This window comes from Diaphorina citri, unplaced genomic scaffold (assembly GCF_000475195.1).
Source record: "Diaphorina citri unplaced genomic scaffold, Diaci psyllid genome assembly version 1.1 scaffold1714, whole genome shotgun sequence".
Classification (NCBI taxonomy): Eukaryota; Metazoa; Arthropoda; class Insecta; order Hemiptera; family Psyllidae; genus Diaphorina; species Diaphorina citri.
Window position 1 is genome coordinate 35,391 of NW_007379140.1, and position 18,178 is coordinate 53,568.

At 37.5% G+C, this 18,178-nt stretch overlaps 2 protein-coding genes across 2 annotated transcripts in view; one reads left to right on the forward strand and one right to left on the reverse strand.

The window, feature by feature from the left end:
• Positions 1-8,915: 8,915 nt before the first annotated feature.
• On the forward strand, positions 8,916-18,134 carry LOC103516985 (dentin sialophosphoprotein). Its single transcript, XM_008481981.3, has 2 exons — positions 8,916-14,776; positions 16,911-18,134. Exons 1-2 carry the CDS (start codon positions 8,953-8,955, stop codon positions 17,066-17,068), a joined length of 5,982 nt encoding a protein of 1,993 aa, XP_008480203.2. The 5' UTR covers positions 8,916-8,952; the 3' UTR covers positions 17,069-18,134.
• The window catches only part of LOC103516987 (F-box only protein 44-like), a 9,701-nt gene continuing 8,848 nt past the window's right edge, over positions 17,326-18,178 (reverse strand). Inside the window, exon 6 of the mRNA XM_026829235.1 lies at positions 17,326-17,336. Within this exon, the coding sequence (XP_026685036.1) occupies positions 17,326-17,336 (11 nt within the window). The remainder of the gene's footprint in view (positions 17,337-18,178) is intronic.

The following is an 18,178-nucleotide window of genomic DNA, read 5'->3' on the forward strand; positions in this document are numbered from 1 at the left end:
CGGAACAGGCATAAAATTGTAAAAAACAATACAATAACGAGGAATGAGATCAAATTTCTCAATGAATCAACTTTAAGTCTATTGGACAAGGAAAGTTTCATAAGTTCATTGAATTGCACTTATACGGAGTTTCTATTGATCTTGTTTGAATAAACGTAACATGTGGGAACACTCAAGTCGGTATTTGTGAGTTTTGTTTATATTTGGTCGTATAGAGCCTAAAGTCAAGTACCATAGATACAGGTAGACAAACTAGTCGACCTTGCCTTGTAAACACAAATCTTTGACAAAGGTCATCATAATCATAACAGCACAAAATTCTTGATAGATTGATAAAGTAATTAAGTAAGTCTAGTGACGGAGCTAAAATATAGTGCTGGTACTAATGGTGAACGCTGGATGGGCTACCTGGATTCCTGGATCCGAAAATATTAATACATAATGCAATAGAAATAAAATAATGGAAAATGAAACGCTATTATAAGACGATTACAGAAAGCAGAGTACCTACTGAGAAAAGGCGTATTGACACATCCACTGAATTTAGTGGAGACGCAAGAACTCCCGTTTGAAGAAAGAGGAAAATAATTAAAATGTTAATTCTAATTTTAGGTTGTATACGATGTAAAATGAGAACCAATACCACTCCTTTGTCATTGTTTATAAACAGTAGAGATATGTGCCTAAATCTTCGTATACTCGTATGCAAGACGTATAGTCGTAGGATAGGTGTAAACTCGTTTGGACTTAATTGAATCTGTATCCACTCTAGAAAGCTGAGATGTAATTTATACGGTATAAAACATAAAGGTCAAACGGAAAAACTCAAACCCTGTAATAGCAAATACATGGGAAATGTCGTACCCACTCGACAAACACAGACAAACATATTCTTTGAAACGGTATCCTTCAATTGGGAGATCAAAACTATTAGAGAACTAGTTCAAAATATCTTGAATGAGGTCAAACACACAGCATGGGGTTGGGTGAGTGACCCAATTCCAAAAATTTAATAAAAAGAATGCACGAAATAAATGTTTTACCAAGAAAACCGATAGGCAATAAACGTTATAATAATAATTATGGAGGTAAATCAATTTTCTCTTTCTTCTATTTTTTATGTTCACGCAAAATAGAAAATAACAAGTAACATCATCAAAAGAATTCCAAATATTTATTATCGTTGGACATTCAGGGTGAAAAGTTATATGGAACTGTGATTTTTTAAATTTCCAAGGTAAGAGATGATTTTGATCCAAAATCCAAATATGTACATACATAAATGTGTGAAATTTCTGCACTGTTCAATAAATTGCTTTCTCCAAGGATTACACATTGTGGAGAAAGAAAAACAGCAGTATTAGCAATGTTCAAATGGTCATACTTATCGAATTCCATAACAGATATTTACACCCTGTAAAAATAATGGTTATCTACATAATATCTTTTCTACAATAGTTGAACCCCCTCGAAATGCACTTTGCATTCAAGGGAACCGTGAAAAAAGGTCACGAAAGAAATGGGAAAAGAGTGAAAAGACTCAAGACGCCCCAAGACAGCTTGCATTTGAAAGAGAGGGACTATTGCTCAATGAGAAGAAATTGAGATTTCAAAAGACTCCATAACACACAAAGGGGACAATAAAATGCACACACCTCTATTGCTTTCATGTGCATCGTGTTTTGACGATGTTTTAATAGCTTGGAGAGAAGAAAAAAAGTGTTCAGGGGGTTTCACAGAAAAGCAACAGAAGTGAGTGGTAAAGAAGATTGTGAAATGGACACCATAGAAGTAACTCACAACTGAATAACCAGCACGAAGAGTGTTGGGATGAAATGGTTTTGGTAATCCACCAAGTGACATGAGAAATGTCACAAGAACTCGAAAAATTTCAGAATAAGTTAGTATCTAAATCAATAAAAGACAAACATCCTGAAGACGACAGACGAACACTTTTCTTCCAACATTCAGCAGAGACTAGTACCACAAAAGGACAAAATACCAACACAAGTGTTCTAATACTTCAAATGTGATATAGGAACCCAACACAAAGCAGATAAACATTCAAGTACAATACACACAAACTACAAACACCGTTTACTGCAACAAAGTTCAATACTGCAAGCCCCTTACCCTCGAATATCATTGTTATGTAATCTTATTGTAAGAACGAAGCGCATGAGGGGTTTGTTGCAACGTGTGTTACCTGCCTAATCTACCACTTTCTACTTCTTTCTTATCAATATTTTGAGAAAGGTCAACATGGATTTTTGCAAGTTTTCTTAGAAAGAGATTTGTAGGTACATATTACTCGTACATGGGTACTTTGTTGTTTCTTTAATTTGTCAATTTTCATTAGAACTTTCCACCGACATCTTTAATACGTCGCGTCGGATAGTGATGATATAATGTACTGTTTCCGCAGGTTACAAACTTATTAGGTCCCTACTAGCAAATAAATTAGGTCAATTTTCGCTCTGTGTAGATTCCATTGTTTTTGATTCTTATTTTGCTACTGAACCCTACTGTCATCCGCAATTCAAATTGAAAAATTTCGGGGTATCATTTTGATCATTAGCCAGTCCATTCTGATTTTCTGGACTGCCTGAAGTTCTCAACAATTTTTCAATACATTTTACCACTCGCAACACGGGGTCCAAATTGGTGTATGATCTAAATTAAGCATATAGGAAGTGTGGAATGTAAAGTTCCAAAGCAACTCTACCTGCCAAAAACAGAATTACTCTACACATTTCTGTGTTTTCCAAAACCAAAGGAAGCAGAGAACATGCAAGCTTAACCATGGTACCAGAAGAAGTTATCAGAACAATCAACTTCGTTGATGATGACGCCAAACCGAAGACACCACTAGACGCATGCCCTCCAATGGAAACAAAGAGATCCTCCAATATGTCCATGTACACGGAACAGTTGAGAGAAAAACTCAACGGTGTCAGTAACATGATGCACCAATGGAAAGAGTGCTACCAAATGGTCTCACATAAGCTGTTGAACGTGATGGGTCCAGTGACTGAATCCAACAGTGAGCTCTCTCCTGAGATAACTCCTACCAGGATAACAGAAGCTGACATAACCAACGATGCAGTCAACATAGTGGTAAAAAACTCAACTGGTGGAGTCAAAATATTAAATTCGTCTAAAGACAACATGAAACTTGCCAACAATGAACTATCTCCTGATTTTGGTGAAGCGGGTGCACATAAGATAAAAGAAGCTGATATAACCAAAGGAGCAGTCGACACAGTAATGAAAAACACAATTTGTTCGGCCAAGAAAAGGTTTAATTCTGACAAAAATAACATGAAATCTATCATAAAGGACATGGGGTCCGTCAGAAAAAGCTTGGTTTCTGTTCCAAAGCATATGGATTCTGCCAAAAAGAACTTGGTCACAAATGACGAAGTCAGTGAGAAGAACTTGCAGCCGAAACGTAAAGTGGGAATGGCTAGATACTTTTTGCTGTTTATAGTGAGCGAGCTAACATTGCTTTGGTGCTCCTATGTCATAGGGCAGCATCATGGTATGTTGCGATATAGACAAGCTCAAGAGGCAATGAAGTTTCGGGCCAAAATCTACTGAAACCCTACACTTCATACCTGATGGCACTGACTAATAAGATCACATGCTCTTTTGAGTAAATTTATAAAATCTTTAATTTTGCTGAACAAAATTAAAGATCTTAAATTAAAACTTGTACCTACTCGTACTTATCATAGTTTTGTTGTTTTTTTTTCCCTCGAGAAAGATCATCTTTTTTCGCCTTATTTTGTCTTTGTCTGATAGCTTTTTCAATGTCACTCGAACACCGCAGTAAAATTATTCATCCGAAGATAACATAAATCCAATCCCTTTGTTCCTAGTCTCTGATGCTAAGCAATGGTGGAACATGTGTAATTTGTTTTGTTGACATTGTGTGTATTTACATTTTCCTCCTCTAACGGTATTGTGACGCATTTTGTTTATACGGTGATACGTTTTATGTTGTGTATGTTGTTCCTGTTAATATCCAGTTCATGTATCGTTGCATCAGATTTCTTGCGATACACCAGGAAACACATTTTAATGTCTTCATGGAGCCCTCACACTTCTGACACCTCATTCTCACCCCATAGCTCATTCAATACGAGACAAAAAGTGAGGGACTCGTGCCAAATATTTTCCAACTTGGAACGGTTTTATGTCCAACTTAACACTTTGGTGTTCCTCTAAAACTCTTAAGGGGTGTTTGTAGTTTGATGTCACTTACCCTTCAATATCTATTGAAGAAGAGCTGTAGCAAAATAACAAGGTGAAACGACTATCACATCAAGTAATCTACTTAGTATCGAGGAGAGAAGATGACGAAAATGGATCAAATATCAGATAGAAAAAACTGAAGAGTATTAATCCATCTCTTATAGATTTAGCAAAGAAAGTGGAGAAACAAAGAAAAAGGCAAAAGGAGGAAGAGAAAAACAATTGCCCAAGTGGTAGCTGATGGGAAAGAGAACAATGTGAGACAAAAAGGAAGAGAAGTTAACAAAAGAGTCTGACATTGAAAAAGACACAATGCTCTTTCATGGAAGAATATAGGAAACGGGGGATGAGAATAAATTCAATGGCCAGAGAGGAAAATTGAGTGTCTGAGAGAAAAGGGATGAAAATGGTGGGAAATAGAGAAAGAAACAAAGGAAGAAAGTATAAAGGGTAGTTAAGAGAAAGAAGTGCATAATTGGGTTAAATGTGCACTCTCATATCACACTTCTAGCTTTCATTATGCTTCAGAACATTAGAATTCATACATAATGCATAAAATATGCACCATACATAATGTAGCCAATTAAAATATTGTATACCTACGAGTATATCCCTAATCTGATGTAGGTATATGTAAAATAACACAAGTTTATCATGTCTTACGATAAAATGTTCCAAGAACAAATCACTCGTACGTGTTCAGAACGTGATAAATACTCTTGACGCTTATTGCAGTAAAACAAGTGCATTGGTTCATAAGGCGCTTTCCAAAGTGTAGCCTGTGGCCTGTGGGTTCATTCTACTCCTGTGTTTATAGGAAATCAATGTGAAAAGCTTATAATATTATCTATGTTAATAAAAAAATAGTAAGTAATTCTCTCTGACTTCATAATATTTCTTTCCACTTCTACTTGTGATTTCTGGTAGTTCCATGAAACAGATTATTCATATTCTGTAGGTTATCCTGTGTTAATCCTGTATATCTTACACTTTGGCTAGTTGTATATTCTCTATGTCTATGTAGTCTACCACTTCCACCCATAATTACCTTTATTATACTTTCAGACCTTGTATTCCCACACAATACCTTGCCACTTCCTCCCAACATTTCCTTCCTTGTTCGTCATTTAACGTTGCTTTTCTCCCAACCTTTTCCTTAAGCCTTCCATTAAACCTTTCTCCACGTTTATCTTCCTCTTCTTCATCGAGAGATACTTTTCCTTCAGCTGTTCCATATTTATGAACGAGATAATAACGGGCGCACACATAATGATGAAAACTCAAATAAAGATAATGGTGAGCTTAGCGAAAACGTTGTGAAGCGAATGAGAAACATTGAAGGAGTAAGAAGAGAAACAAGGAATATCCTTCAGAAGAAGAGGTTTACAAGACTTGTGATGTAAGGAGCAGGTAGTGTGGGATTGACAGAGAAAAAGAAGTAAATAAACGAGTATAAATATAGCGAATTTTCCTAGAACGATAAGAAACTTTGATGATGAAAGAAGAAATGAAGCCCCAAAAATCCTGGAAGAAGAAGTTAACGAAAGATAAAAGTTTGTGGGGTTGATAAAGATGGAAACAATGTAAAAGAAAAGATAAAGAACTTTCCTAGAACGATAATAAACACTGATAATGATGATGAAAGAAGAATCGAGCCCACCAAAATCGTAGAAGAAGAGGTGTGTAAGAAATATAAGGAAGCTATCATGATTGCAGAACAAGAAAAAGGAAACCAAAATAGGGAAAGAGAACTTTGTAGAAAAGATAAAAACATATTGATAATGTTGACGATTGTGGAAAAAAGTAGAAAGCAAAAACAAACCTTTCATAATAACAAAACTTAATGATGGGAGGAGAAACAGAGAAAGGAATAGATGAATAAATGAATTTTATCATATTATGGATTTACAAGATAAAGAAGAGAAATTGAGTGGGTCTGATGAGTAAGAGAACAGAGAAGATTAAGAAAACTTCAATAGAAGAATTAGAGCACACCATCAATGTTAATGGTGATGGGGAAAGTAAAGAGGTCGGTATAGTAAATAACCTAAAAGAAGAGATGTAGGAAGTTCTCGGAATGATTGGTGATGGGGGAAAAAGAAGTCAAAGGAGAGAGAGAGAATAAGAGAGGGAGAGATACTCTGAAAAATGAGAGACATTGATGAAGAAAGGAAAGAAATAGGTCAGAAGAAATCTAGGAATGAGTGTAGGTCGAGAAAGAACAATGTGATTGGAAGAACAATAGGAAAGAAGAGGAGAGGACGAGAGAAAACAACAAAGAGGAGATGGAGTGAAGAAAGGTAAAGATGAGAAGGAGGGACAGAATGAAAAAGACAAAGAAGTCAACGAAAGGAAGAATATTATGAAAGAGAAGTCAGAGGAAAAGTTCTTCCGTTCTCAACCTATCCCCAGAGCCATTTACGGCCCAGCCGGGCTCGGGGCTATGGGGTGTTTTCAAAGTTGACTTGAAAAAGTGCATAAGGTAAAACACCCAATAGTCGTCATTGTACCAATAATCGTCACTATTGATTTTGAATGCACAAACAAAAGACAAAAATACGAGGTAGTTCTAGCTTTTCGGAGTGAAAAATTGACTCCGGGCCCCTTGAGGAGACCGGGTCGGGCAAAAGACCCTGCTATGCCATCGAAGTCTTAATCTACTTGAAACTTAATTCGAGCGTAAATAGAGAAAGAAAGAGAGAGAGAGGGAGAGAGAGAGAGAGAGAGAGAGAGAGAACTTGACGGTAAACTTAGACGAAAAGATTTAAGATGAAAATAATTGCCAAGCAAACAATGCTCTAGAAAACACTTCTGGTTGAATAAATAAAAGGTGGGAGAGATAAAGAAAATGCGGAAAATGCGTGGGTAAGACTTGAGAGAGTGAAAATGAACTGACGAATCGAGAGAGGGACGAAGCGTACGTAAGCTTGTTGAAGATTTGAAAAACTACTTGTTGATCAAACAGAAGCGAAAATATTTATATTTTATTTATTATTTTTATCATTTTTTTTTTTTCATAATTCATAAAGAACAAACTAGAAACTAGGTAAATCTAAATAAAGCCTACATAAAAATTTAATTACGTATACGTAAACAGTGAGATAACAATTCACAATTTCATGAAATAACTACCAAGTCCTCCACGCTAGCTACTACAATACAGCTAAGCTGAGTTAGTAAGTAATATAAAGTAGATAAGTATCGTGTCAAAAAAATCGGTCGAATGTACTCTGTGTATGGTTAGGGGATACCAGTGGTCCAAGTATTACAACTACTCTACTGCACTGAGAAACAAGACGAAACTTTCCTGATTTGTACGGTGTCTTTGATTTGAATGTTGTCCTATGTTTTACTGATGTGTACGATATCAGTAGTACCATGGTCCAAGTATTACATCTACCCTACTGCACTGATAGCGAGATAAAACTTTACTGATGTGTACGCATTTGATGATGTCTATGCTTTGCTGATGTGTACGATATCAGTAGTACCATGGTCCAAGTATTACATTTACCCTACTGCACTGATAGCGAGATAAAACTTTACTGATGTGTACGCATTTGATGATGTCTATGCTTTACTGATGAGTACGATATCAGTAGTACCATGGCCCAAGTATTACAACTACCCTACTGCACTGATAGCGAGATAAAACTTTACTGGTGTGTATGTATTTGATGATGTCTATGCGTGTGTGAATTTGTTGCAAGGTCTATAATATCATAACTAAACATGTGGCATAGGTACATTTATGAGTGTGTTCGAGTACCTCGCTGTAACTACTTGAAATGTTGGAATGTCTGTATAGGTCTGAACACTTGATAGTTTGTGTGCTGTCAATGTAGGTTGTAGATACATAGGAACTATGCATACATATTGGTAAGTAATGTAGGTATCTAGCTATGATTATATTCGAGCTGATGAGTTACCTACCATTACTAAGGATACCTACTACATTTATCAGTTTTGTAAAGGGGTTATTGAGGACCTATATACTAAAAAAGCAACAGGACTACCTACTTGAGTAGAGCTTTCTCACGGGTAACTTATGTATCACATGAAATTTAAGTAGGTAGTAGGTAGGTAGTTATTATCTTTGGATATGTAAGTACCTCCACTTTTTTTGAGGCCTTTAATTTTTGATCTGAGTTTACTACACCCTACATACGGGGTTAGATATAATGTAGGTACCTATTTATCTACCTATACAATATATGTAGATAGATATAAGATATAAACCAACCAAGAGCCATTTCGGGAAAAAAATTTCATGAATATTCTACCTGTAAGTTAAGTACTTAAAAATTGATAAGTACAACAAGCAACAATCAAGTAACGTCTAAAATACTAGTAGGTACCGGTAGGTACCCTACATCTACATATATCGTAGCGTTCTTTACCACGAATTAATGGCACGTCTAATTGAATCTTATCTAAGTGCCTCGATACGATAAATAATAATAATCGAAGTGCCTAATATCAATCCTGTCACTTTTTTTTTTTTTTTTTTTTTTTTTAGGGGTTTTCACTATTATTTATTATTTAAAATTAGAAAATTGGACAAAGTGAATCCGAATCGTGTTAAGGGAAAATTTTACTCTAACTCTGGGAATCGAACCCACGACCTTTCGCGTCGCGCTACCCCTTGACCAACCGTACTCATGCCCATCTTTTCTCTTCTCTCTGGGTTTAGAAATGGACATGGAGGATCAAGAAGTGGCTGGTTTCACCACTGTGGGGACCTCCGAGTACAGAGTCGGTCCTAGAACGCCTCCAACAAAGTACAGTGATGGTCCAAGAACACCCCCAATAGAGTACAGAGGTGGTCCTAGAACACCTCCAACCAGAGTTGGTTCTAGAACGCCCCCAACAGAGTACAGAGGTGGTTCAAGAACACCCCCAACCAGAGACGGTCCTAGAACGCCCCCAACAAAATACAGCGTCCGTTCAAGAACACCCCCAACCAGAATCGGTGCAAGAACACCCCCAACAAAGTACAGCGTCGGTCCAAGAACACCTCCATCACCTCCTATGGGACATGAAAGGGATCAAGTCACCCCTTCTCCTCCTATGAGACAAGACAGGAGTCAAGTCACCCCAACAGTGTCACCAAACAGGGTCCAAGAGACTCCGTCTCGTAGCACGACGCCTACAGGGTCCCCGAGTTCGGGAGAGAAACAGTTCACGCCGAGCAAGGAGGGGCAGAAAAAAATTAACCGGCTGAAAACGTTGCTAAACATTTGCAACAAACGCCAGGAAACGTTACTGGTACAGAAACAAAATGAGAAACATAGAAAAGACGAAGGTCCGAAAAGAAGGTTGAAAAACGAAGAAGATAAATCACCGATGGGAAAAGAAACTGATGAAAATGACGAAAAAGGAGCCCCAAAGAGTCCCCGGGAAAATGTTGTGAAAGAAAAGTTGAAAGAAGAAGAGTCCGTAGAAGAAACAATGGCAGAAACCGTGGAAAAGAATGCAGAAGAGAAAGTGAAAGAAGAAAAGGGAATAAGAAAGGAAATGGATAAAAAATTGGAAGAGGAGAATTCCGTTCAAGAATCACTTATTGACACTTCCGCAGAAAATATGGAGGAAGAAGACCCTGGTATTGAAAACATGGAAGTCGAACTAAACGAAGAAGAGACAGTTCAAAAAACAGCCGTGGAAGAAACTACAGAAGAAAAGATTGAAGAACAGTTTGAACACCAAGATAACGTCAACGAAGATAATCCAGATGAAAAAGTACTCTCAGAAAGAACGGACGACAAAAAGATGGAGGTAGAACCCGAAGTTGAAACCATTCCGGTTGACATTAAAATAGAAAAGCTGGTCGAAAAAGAACCAGTTCCAAAAATGGAAAACCAGGAGGTCAAAATAGAAGGAACCAATACAAAGAAAGAACCGCCAATTCAAAAGACACCATTGGAAATGAAAGTGGCAAAAGATCCAAGGGTACCAAGCGCTGATCCCTGTGTTCGCGTAAAAACAAACACCAAACCTTGCGCTACTGTCAAACCAAACGCCAATACAACCGCGCTTCCCACCAGTGGAAACAAACTTAGCGCGGCTAACCTCGGAAGCGCTAATAAAGGTGTTCCTGTTGTCGCAAAGAAACCACACAGCAAGCATCCCTGTGTAAAGAAACTAATTGAAATCAATATGTGGGACAAAGAGAAGACGGACAAGAAATTCAACCGAGATGGCAAACAGCTCAAGAGTGGAACGGATACTAGTCCTAACAAGGGCACACCGAATGGTCCAAACGACAAAGAAAATACTGCAAAAAATAGTCGTGAAAATCGAGATGCTAAAGAAAGTAATAAACCTGATCCTAGCAAACATTGTAGCAAAGATGCGAAGAAAGAAGTAATAGGTCAAACTGAAGCGATCAAAAGCAGCAAGGATGTGAAAGAGAATGAAATTGGTAAAACCGCTGGCAAATCTTGTAATGCCAAGAATGATCTAAGCAAATCTGCCGTTAATGAATTAGATAAACACGACAAAGTCTCGAAAACAACCAGTCTGTCTCCAACCAAACCGATAGATTTGCTAAAGAATAAACAATCGCCTGAGAAAGGTTTCAGTCCGAACAAAGCAAAAGAAGATACGACCGTGATTTCTCTAGATCCTGAACAGTTGGGAATCAAAGAAGATGAACTCATTCGGGCCCTACAAGTGACGGTAACGGTGATTGACTGCCGTCTTGAAAGAACCAACCGAAATAGAAATAGCACAGAGACGACACACGGAAAAGCAAGCACTGAAAACAGGATGAAAACCCCTGAGAAAGAATCCACTGATGTGCGAAAGAGTTTGGAGAAGGCAGAGAAAAGTGATACATTACCGTTGAAAAAGACAGCGACAAGTATGAAAGAAATGCTGAAGATATCGAAAGAACGACACTTGCGAAAGCAAAAGAGTCAGGAAGAAATGGAAATCGGCCAGGAGAAAGAAAACAAAGTCGTACAGGACAGAAAAGATCCTGGAAATGAAAAGAAGTATCTGCCACAAGGGCAAACAGAAACGCCGAACTCCAAAGTGGCTCGATTCCAAACGATAAAGTTATCGTTGGAGAAAAAACTGCTGAAGACCCCGAACAACAACATCATTCAATCCCATCTGGAGAGGGTGAACAAGCTACTTGCCAAACTGGAAAGAAGAAAAGCGAACCCATCTGCGTCTATAGAAAGTAACAATCTAGATGATAACAACAAACTCGTTCATAAAAACAAACTGCATGATAATAAATTAGTCGACAGACTTGAAACTGGTAAAGGAATGGCCAGAGAAAGTGGAGAGGCACTGAAAAACAAGCCAAGTGAAATACTCCGCAACATAACACCACTGCATGGCAAACGTAACGAAGAGGAAAATAGGGAGAAAGAAGGTGGTGATGTCAAAAGAATAGAAAGCGTGGATGCTCAAACAAGATTGGGAAAAGCAACTAACACCAAACAAGAATCAAGTCCTGAACTTAGTGAAAGTTCCCACAGGAAGCCAAGCACTGACGCGAGAGACAAACACGAAAAGTCACCCAAACTTGAAAGATCGCCAAAAGGCGTCGGCAAAGACACTGACGGAAAGAAAGCCAAAGAAAACAAACGACTGGCGGTGATAAAGAAACAATTGCAAGAATTGAAGAGTAAAAAGCAGCAGATGGAACAATCAATGGCCGGCACATCAAATCAGGGAGGAAATAAACAATCTAGTCCAAGCAAAGTTGGAGAGAAATTTCATCCTACAAAGGAAACTAAAGACGGGAAGGTTTGTGTCGAGCTGAGTCCAAACTCAAAGATAATCGTACCTGCTCACATGCTACCCAAAGTACTACTTGAACCTTGTGACGAACTTGCCAATGAATATCGCGCGAAACTACTCAACATCAAGAGAGAACTCACAGAGAAAGGTTCAACCACCCACGTCAGCCAGGATAAAACGGAAAACGATTTCATCACTGCAATCAAGAAACAAATAGCTGAAGAGATTAAAAACAAAGTCAAAGCAAGTTCACCACCTCATAATGACTCGAGTAGTATGTCACCCAAGCAAATAACAACCACAGCTATAGTGGATCTCAAAGAGTTGAGACAGACACAGAACGATATCATCACGGTGTATAACAAAAACTTGAGTAAAGAACTATTTAGATCCAACACGAATCAAAGTCCAACACAAACGATGGAACATACAGCGAGTGAAACGCGAAAAGATGAAACAACCGATGGGCAAGACAGCAGTACAAATATCAACATACAAACCAGTACGAGTGTGAGCAATAGTATTAATATCAATATCACCAACCAGGCCACTCCGAGTTGTTTGGACGAAGAAGATGAATTCATCAAGAGATATGTGAAACCTTTGACACAAAACCAGAATGGCTCATTCGATATTCGTGAAAATGACAAGGAAGATATGACTAAAACTGACAAATCGAATGAAATCAAGGTTGACACTCAGGAAACACCACAAATGAGTTGTAAAAGACAGCTACGTACGGAGGAAAGCACCAATAGTGTAAATGACGAACATGAAAGCAGCAATGTACAGGAAAAAGATGGTATTGTAGTCAGCACCGACCAAGCTATAACAGATACCAAGGATGCCTTTGACACTGTTGCAGACAAGACGATAGATGGTGCCTCTAATGAAACCATTAATGATGTTAATAATGAAACCCTTGACAATAGTGTCATTGATGAACCAACTACCAGCAAGGATATGAAGACGAATTTGTTCGAACAACTGCAGCAAGACTTCTATAACAACCAAGACAAATATCTAATCCCCAACAGGGTTGAAAATAAAGTTGACAATTCAGATGAAAATAAAGAAGATGACAGTTTAGATGAGAATAAAGAAGACAAGGAGGAAACGAAAGACACCAAGTGTCGAATATTCGAAGAACTGGAAAAGGAGTTCTACAACAATCCGGGAAAGTTTAAGAAACTCGGCCCGAAACGGAAAACGAAACCTGAAAAGCAAGAGCCCGCGAAAAAAACGGAAAACAAAGCCAACCTATTCGAAAAACTTGAACAAGACTTCTACAACAACCAGAAGAAATACGGAACGAACGAAAAACCTCTGGAGAATGATGAAGACATTATTGAAATTGAAAGTGACGCAAGTAATCCTCTTGAAAGCAAACATCAAGGTACAACCCCTGACGCTAACGTCAAAGATATTGCCAACAATGACGAATCACTTGAAGAAAGCTCTCGGAATTCTGCAGACTTAGACGACAAAGCTGTACTGGAAGATGCGAATGAGCAAACTAACACGGAAACACAAGATTCCATTTACCAAACCACTGATACATTTGACACCGACACGGTAGATAGTGCAATATCCCAAGATAGTCAAGATGCAAACTCCCATGCCAATAGTCAAAGCTTGAGCGAAGACAAAAAAGATACTCCAAATGATAACAAAACTCTAGACAGCCAAAATGCATTCCACGGCTTTAAACTGCCAGAAAAGATCGAAAGTATCAAGCGACTGCACAGTCTGACCGATCTAATAATTGCCATAGAGCAACATCTGTCGCACATCGAAAAACGGCCATCGAATGAACGTAAAACCGTCAAGAAAGCCACTAAACGGCGAAAAAGTGACGCGAGAGACGTCGCACAAGATGGAAATAACACCAACAGTGTCCCAACCGACGTGAAAAGACCTAGAATTCAAGAAAGCAATGACGAACTAGTTGGAAAAGTAAATGACGCAAATGCAACTGGTGTTAGAAAAGCTAAAGCTCAAAGGAACAGTGTTGAAGGTGAAAACACAATAGACACTAACCAAATCGATAAGTCAAGAATTCAAAGAAGTCGTATTGAACCTGATACAAGTGTCACAAACAGAATTGGTAAATCTATTCAAAGAAGTGTTGAACAGCCTCAAAATACAAACACAAATACAACTGGCATTAGAAAAGCTGTTCAAAGAAGCAGTTTTGAAGCTGAAACTAGTGAAAATCCAATCGAAAGAATCGACTTCAAACGACCCAGACTGCAAAGAAGCAGCGAGGAAAGTGGCTATGGCAGTGTCGATCTTAATGAAGATACAGAAGAAGAACCACCTATACCTCGACTTGTTATCAAGAGAAGAATAGGAAGCAATGCTACGAACCAAGACCGACACAAAACTGGAGTAAAAGCAAACCAAGATGGTCACCTTGTCAGTAAAGTTGAGAAATCCAAGATAGCAACATCAACCAGTTGGGAAGAAGACAAATCCACAAGAATAGCAACCAACAGGAGAGAAAGAATAACTGACAAGATAGACAGAGGAACTAAAGAATTTGATAGAGTAGCAAGCAATAAAGAAGTTGAAATATCCAATAGAATAGGAAACAAAGAAGGAATTGATGGAAAGTCTGACAGATTAGTAAAGGGAGGAATTGAGTTCAGTAGAATAGCGACTTATAGAGATGAAGGTTGCAGTGGTAATAACAAGGAGGGACAACAGTACTCACAAGAAACTCTGCAAATGGCCCTGGATGCGGTGAACAATGATATTAATGGTAAGTTGATATAAAATTTTGTCCCAAATTTCCCTTGCTACAGAAATAGCAAAGGTTAGGGGTATTTTATTTATGTGAAACGGAAATTTTTCCTAATCCAAAATATTCCACTGTAGTCACTTTTTTTATCCCCACCACAGTGCTTTTTGTACTGGATAATAAAATGCAATCTTTAATTTGATATATAAGTCGACCAGGTTTGGATAAGTCCTTCTATGGGGACAGACACACGGACGACACCGAAGTGAATACAATAGTCCGTCCCTTATACCTTTTTATTACTATTGTAATAATAAAGGAAGGACGGACTAAAAATGTTGGCTCTGAGCTTGGTGTTCAGGGTGCACTCAACCTTATGAGGACACTTAACTCTTCGTGAGTAGCTAATTTAATCGAGTAGTGACCAGTGGCGGCATTAACAGTGTAAAATGATTATTGAAACGCTCGCCTTGTACACGGGAGACCCGGGTTCGATTCCCGGCATCATCAAAAAAATTGTATCATACAAATGATTGATTCCGTGAATAGCCTTTGCGGGGCCCACTCAGGCTTGTGAGGAAAATGAGTAACCTTGTAATGTAAATGCGCATAGCGACCGGTGCCAGCATGGTAGGTAAAAACATTGGATGTTGGGATTATTAAGATATTTGGAAAATCCTACAATGCTGCAGTGAGAACCAAAGTTGTGATATAATAGCACAAAGAAACGGCATTTTCATTTATTTTAGGACAGTGGTTCTCAAACTTTTTTGCATGGCGCCCCCTTTGGGCATATTCTCATTTTTTCACGCCCCCCCAAAAAAGTGGATTTGTTGGAAAAAAAAAAGATGGCGACAAAAGGATACAAGTTTTTTTCTCTTCCAACAGAGGTGAAAATTTTTTCACTCAAATCCAAAAATATCCAAAAGAAAAGGAGGGGAAGTGAATAATAAAATACAAAAAATGGACGAAATGGAAAATTTTTCACTTTTTTCCAACATTGTCACAAAAAAAAATACGCGTATTGAGTGCAAAGGGCATCCACTCGTAAAATTTGTAGCCAATACCAAATATCAGCCCAAACCAATCACCCTAGTCAGAGCTGATGCTGACGAAAAACGCCGACCCCGTCTGTACACGGGAAAAGACGAAGAAAAAGAAGAGTCTATTTAATTTCCTTATCCTAAAGACTAAAGGTCCGTCCCCACTTCTCGTTCGAAAAAAAATCGTGTCGTGCGTAAGTGGGAACACTCTCATTTAAATTACCTTACCTACAACGACATTTTGTTGTCGTTCGGAAAAAAAAAAAATCGTGTCGTGTGTAGTGAGAACATCCCCATCCGTGTGGCACAAGCTCCGGCTTTTACGGATGGGTATACCATTTCTCGAAAATATTTATTTATTTATTTATATTGAGAGATTTGTATCGAATAACAAATAAATGGAAACTTCTTAAATAAATAAAATAATGTAAATTACATTACCTACAGGACAATTGGATGTAACTCACGACAAATGGGAACAGGTCTACCCTCGACCCTAGACCTTAACAGTTTATTATACAATGACGTTAAACTAAACCCCTTTGGGAAAGAAAAAAATAAGAAAAAACATGTAGTGGGAAAATTAATTGTAATATAAAAATAAGGTTTTATTTTTGTTGGTACACAGAGTCAAAGAAAGACGTGAAAATAATATTGTGGGTATAAAAATAATTCTAAAAATAAAATTTAACATAATATAAAGCGTTTAATAAACAAAATAATATATGAACATAATAAAATTAATTATATACCTACTTAATATGACCTTTGTTAAACAAAGTTAGTGACTACGGTTAACAAAATTTAAGGTAATAATAATAATGACAATAATTATGGCTTAATGGTTAACTTTATCAACTCAAACCGATCTTGATTAAGTATTCGTTTTTTTTTTTTTTTTTTTTTTTTTTTTTTTTTTTAACCTATTTAAAAATTTTTAAGTAGGAATGTACCGACCAACATAGGTTAAAAAAAAAAAAAAAAAAAAAAAAAAAAAAAAAAATGGACCGATTGTAATACTTTCTCATTATTAGTAAACTAGTCTATGTTTTATTAATAGAAAGTAAAAAGAAAAGTTTTTTACTATCCCAATATCTCTACTCTTTTTCCAGATCACGTAAGGGCGGACATCAAAATACTACCCCGTCCTGCTTCTTCTAAACCTAAACGCCCTCCCCCTACCCAGCAAAAGCGCTACGATGCTTCAGATCTTTACAAGCCACGCCTGTCATTCACCAGCAAACGACGAAAACTGCCCCCGCCTACTTGAGCAACGTCGAGCGTGGTTGATATCCAGCTAGGATTTGTCCTTGATCAAGGAAAGGGAGAAATTTCAGCGAATCCAACCATTCAGGCTTAATAGACATTTGCTATCCAATGAGGTTAAAAAACTGCGAGCATGGTTGGTATCCGGCCAATCTTTGTCCTTGATTGAGGAAAGGGAGGTTGAAATTTCAGCGAATTCAATCCTCTGATCAGCTTTAAGCAGCTGATCGCGGGTTCGATTTCCGGTCCGGACGAACATTTTCAGATCTCATCTGAATTTACCAAAGGATTGGTTGAAAAAAGAAAAAAATTGTTTTGTTTAAATTGGCTTAGTTCTTATGTGCTTGTTAGGTATTGTTTTATGTAGCTTTTTTTTTTTTTTTTTTCCTTTTTAGAGTTAGGAGCTTGAGGTATAGAGAGAAGGTTTAACTTTACATAAGTAGTGTATGTATTTAAAATTTCCGATAGAGGGAAAAGTGATCACTTCTTTTTAAATTTAAAAATATTTAGCAGTGTAGAAAGGAAAAAAAAACTCTTGTAGAAAAAAATAAGGAATATATTACTTAAAACTTCAAGTTTTAATTTTAAATTTTAACTATGTAATCTCAGGAGAAACGAGGAACCTAAGATTTATTTTTGTATATTAAAAAATAAATAATAATTATTATTATTTTAATTTAAAAATATAATCTACTGTTTTTTTTCTAATTAGGTTAACGCCGGAGCCGTTCTCTACCACCTAACCCTTAGAGCTCCATTATTGTGCTCAAATTCTCAAATAAATTAGGATAAAATTCCATGCCTCGGCTGGGATCGAACCCACGCCCTCCTGTTTACATTGTTCCACTCGTTTTGCCAGGAAGACAGACACAGTTTCTTGATGGAAGGTGTGACAGGTCCTCAGGTGTAATGACGTTAAGGTCCGAGTTGTGATTCCCAGATTACCTGTCAAGAATTTCTTTTTCAGGAAAGTAGGTACACACCTACTTAATGTAATCTAAATCATGCTTAAAAAAAAAAAAAAAGAGGTTTGACAGAGGGAACTGTAACTGCTATGGTCTTATCGTCCCGAAATCGAAGAGAGAAGGAAGACAGGATAGGAGAAAGCCAGCCG

Excerpts from the sequence above, each read along its gene's own strand:
- LOC103516985 (XM_008481981.3), top strand. The coding sequence starts at position 8,953 with ATGGACATGGAGGATCAAGAAGTGGCTGGTTTCACCACTGTGGGGACC. Across the intron at positions 14,777-16,910 it reads GGTGAACAATGATATTAATG|ATCACGTAAGGGCGGACATC; the intron begins GTAAGTTGATAT and ends CTCTTTTTCCAG.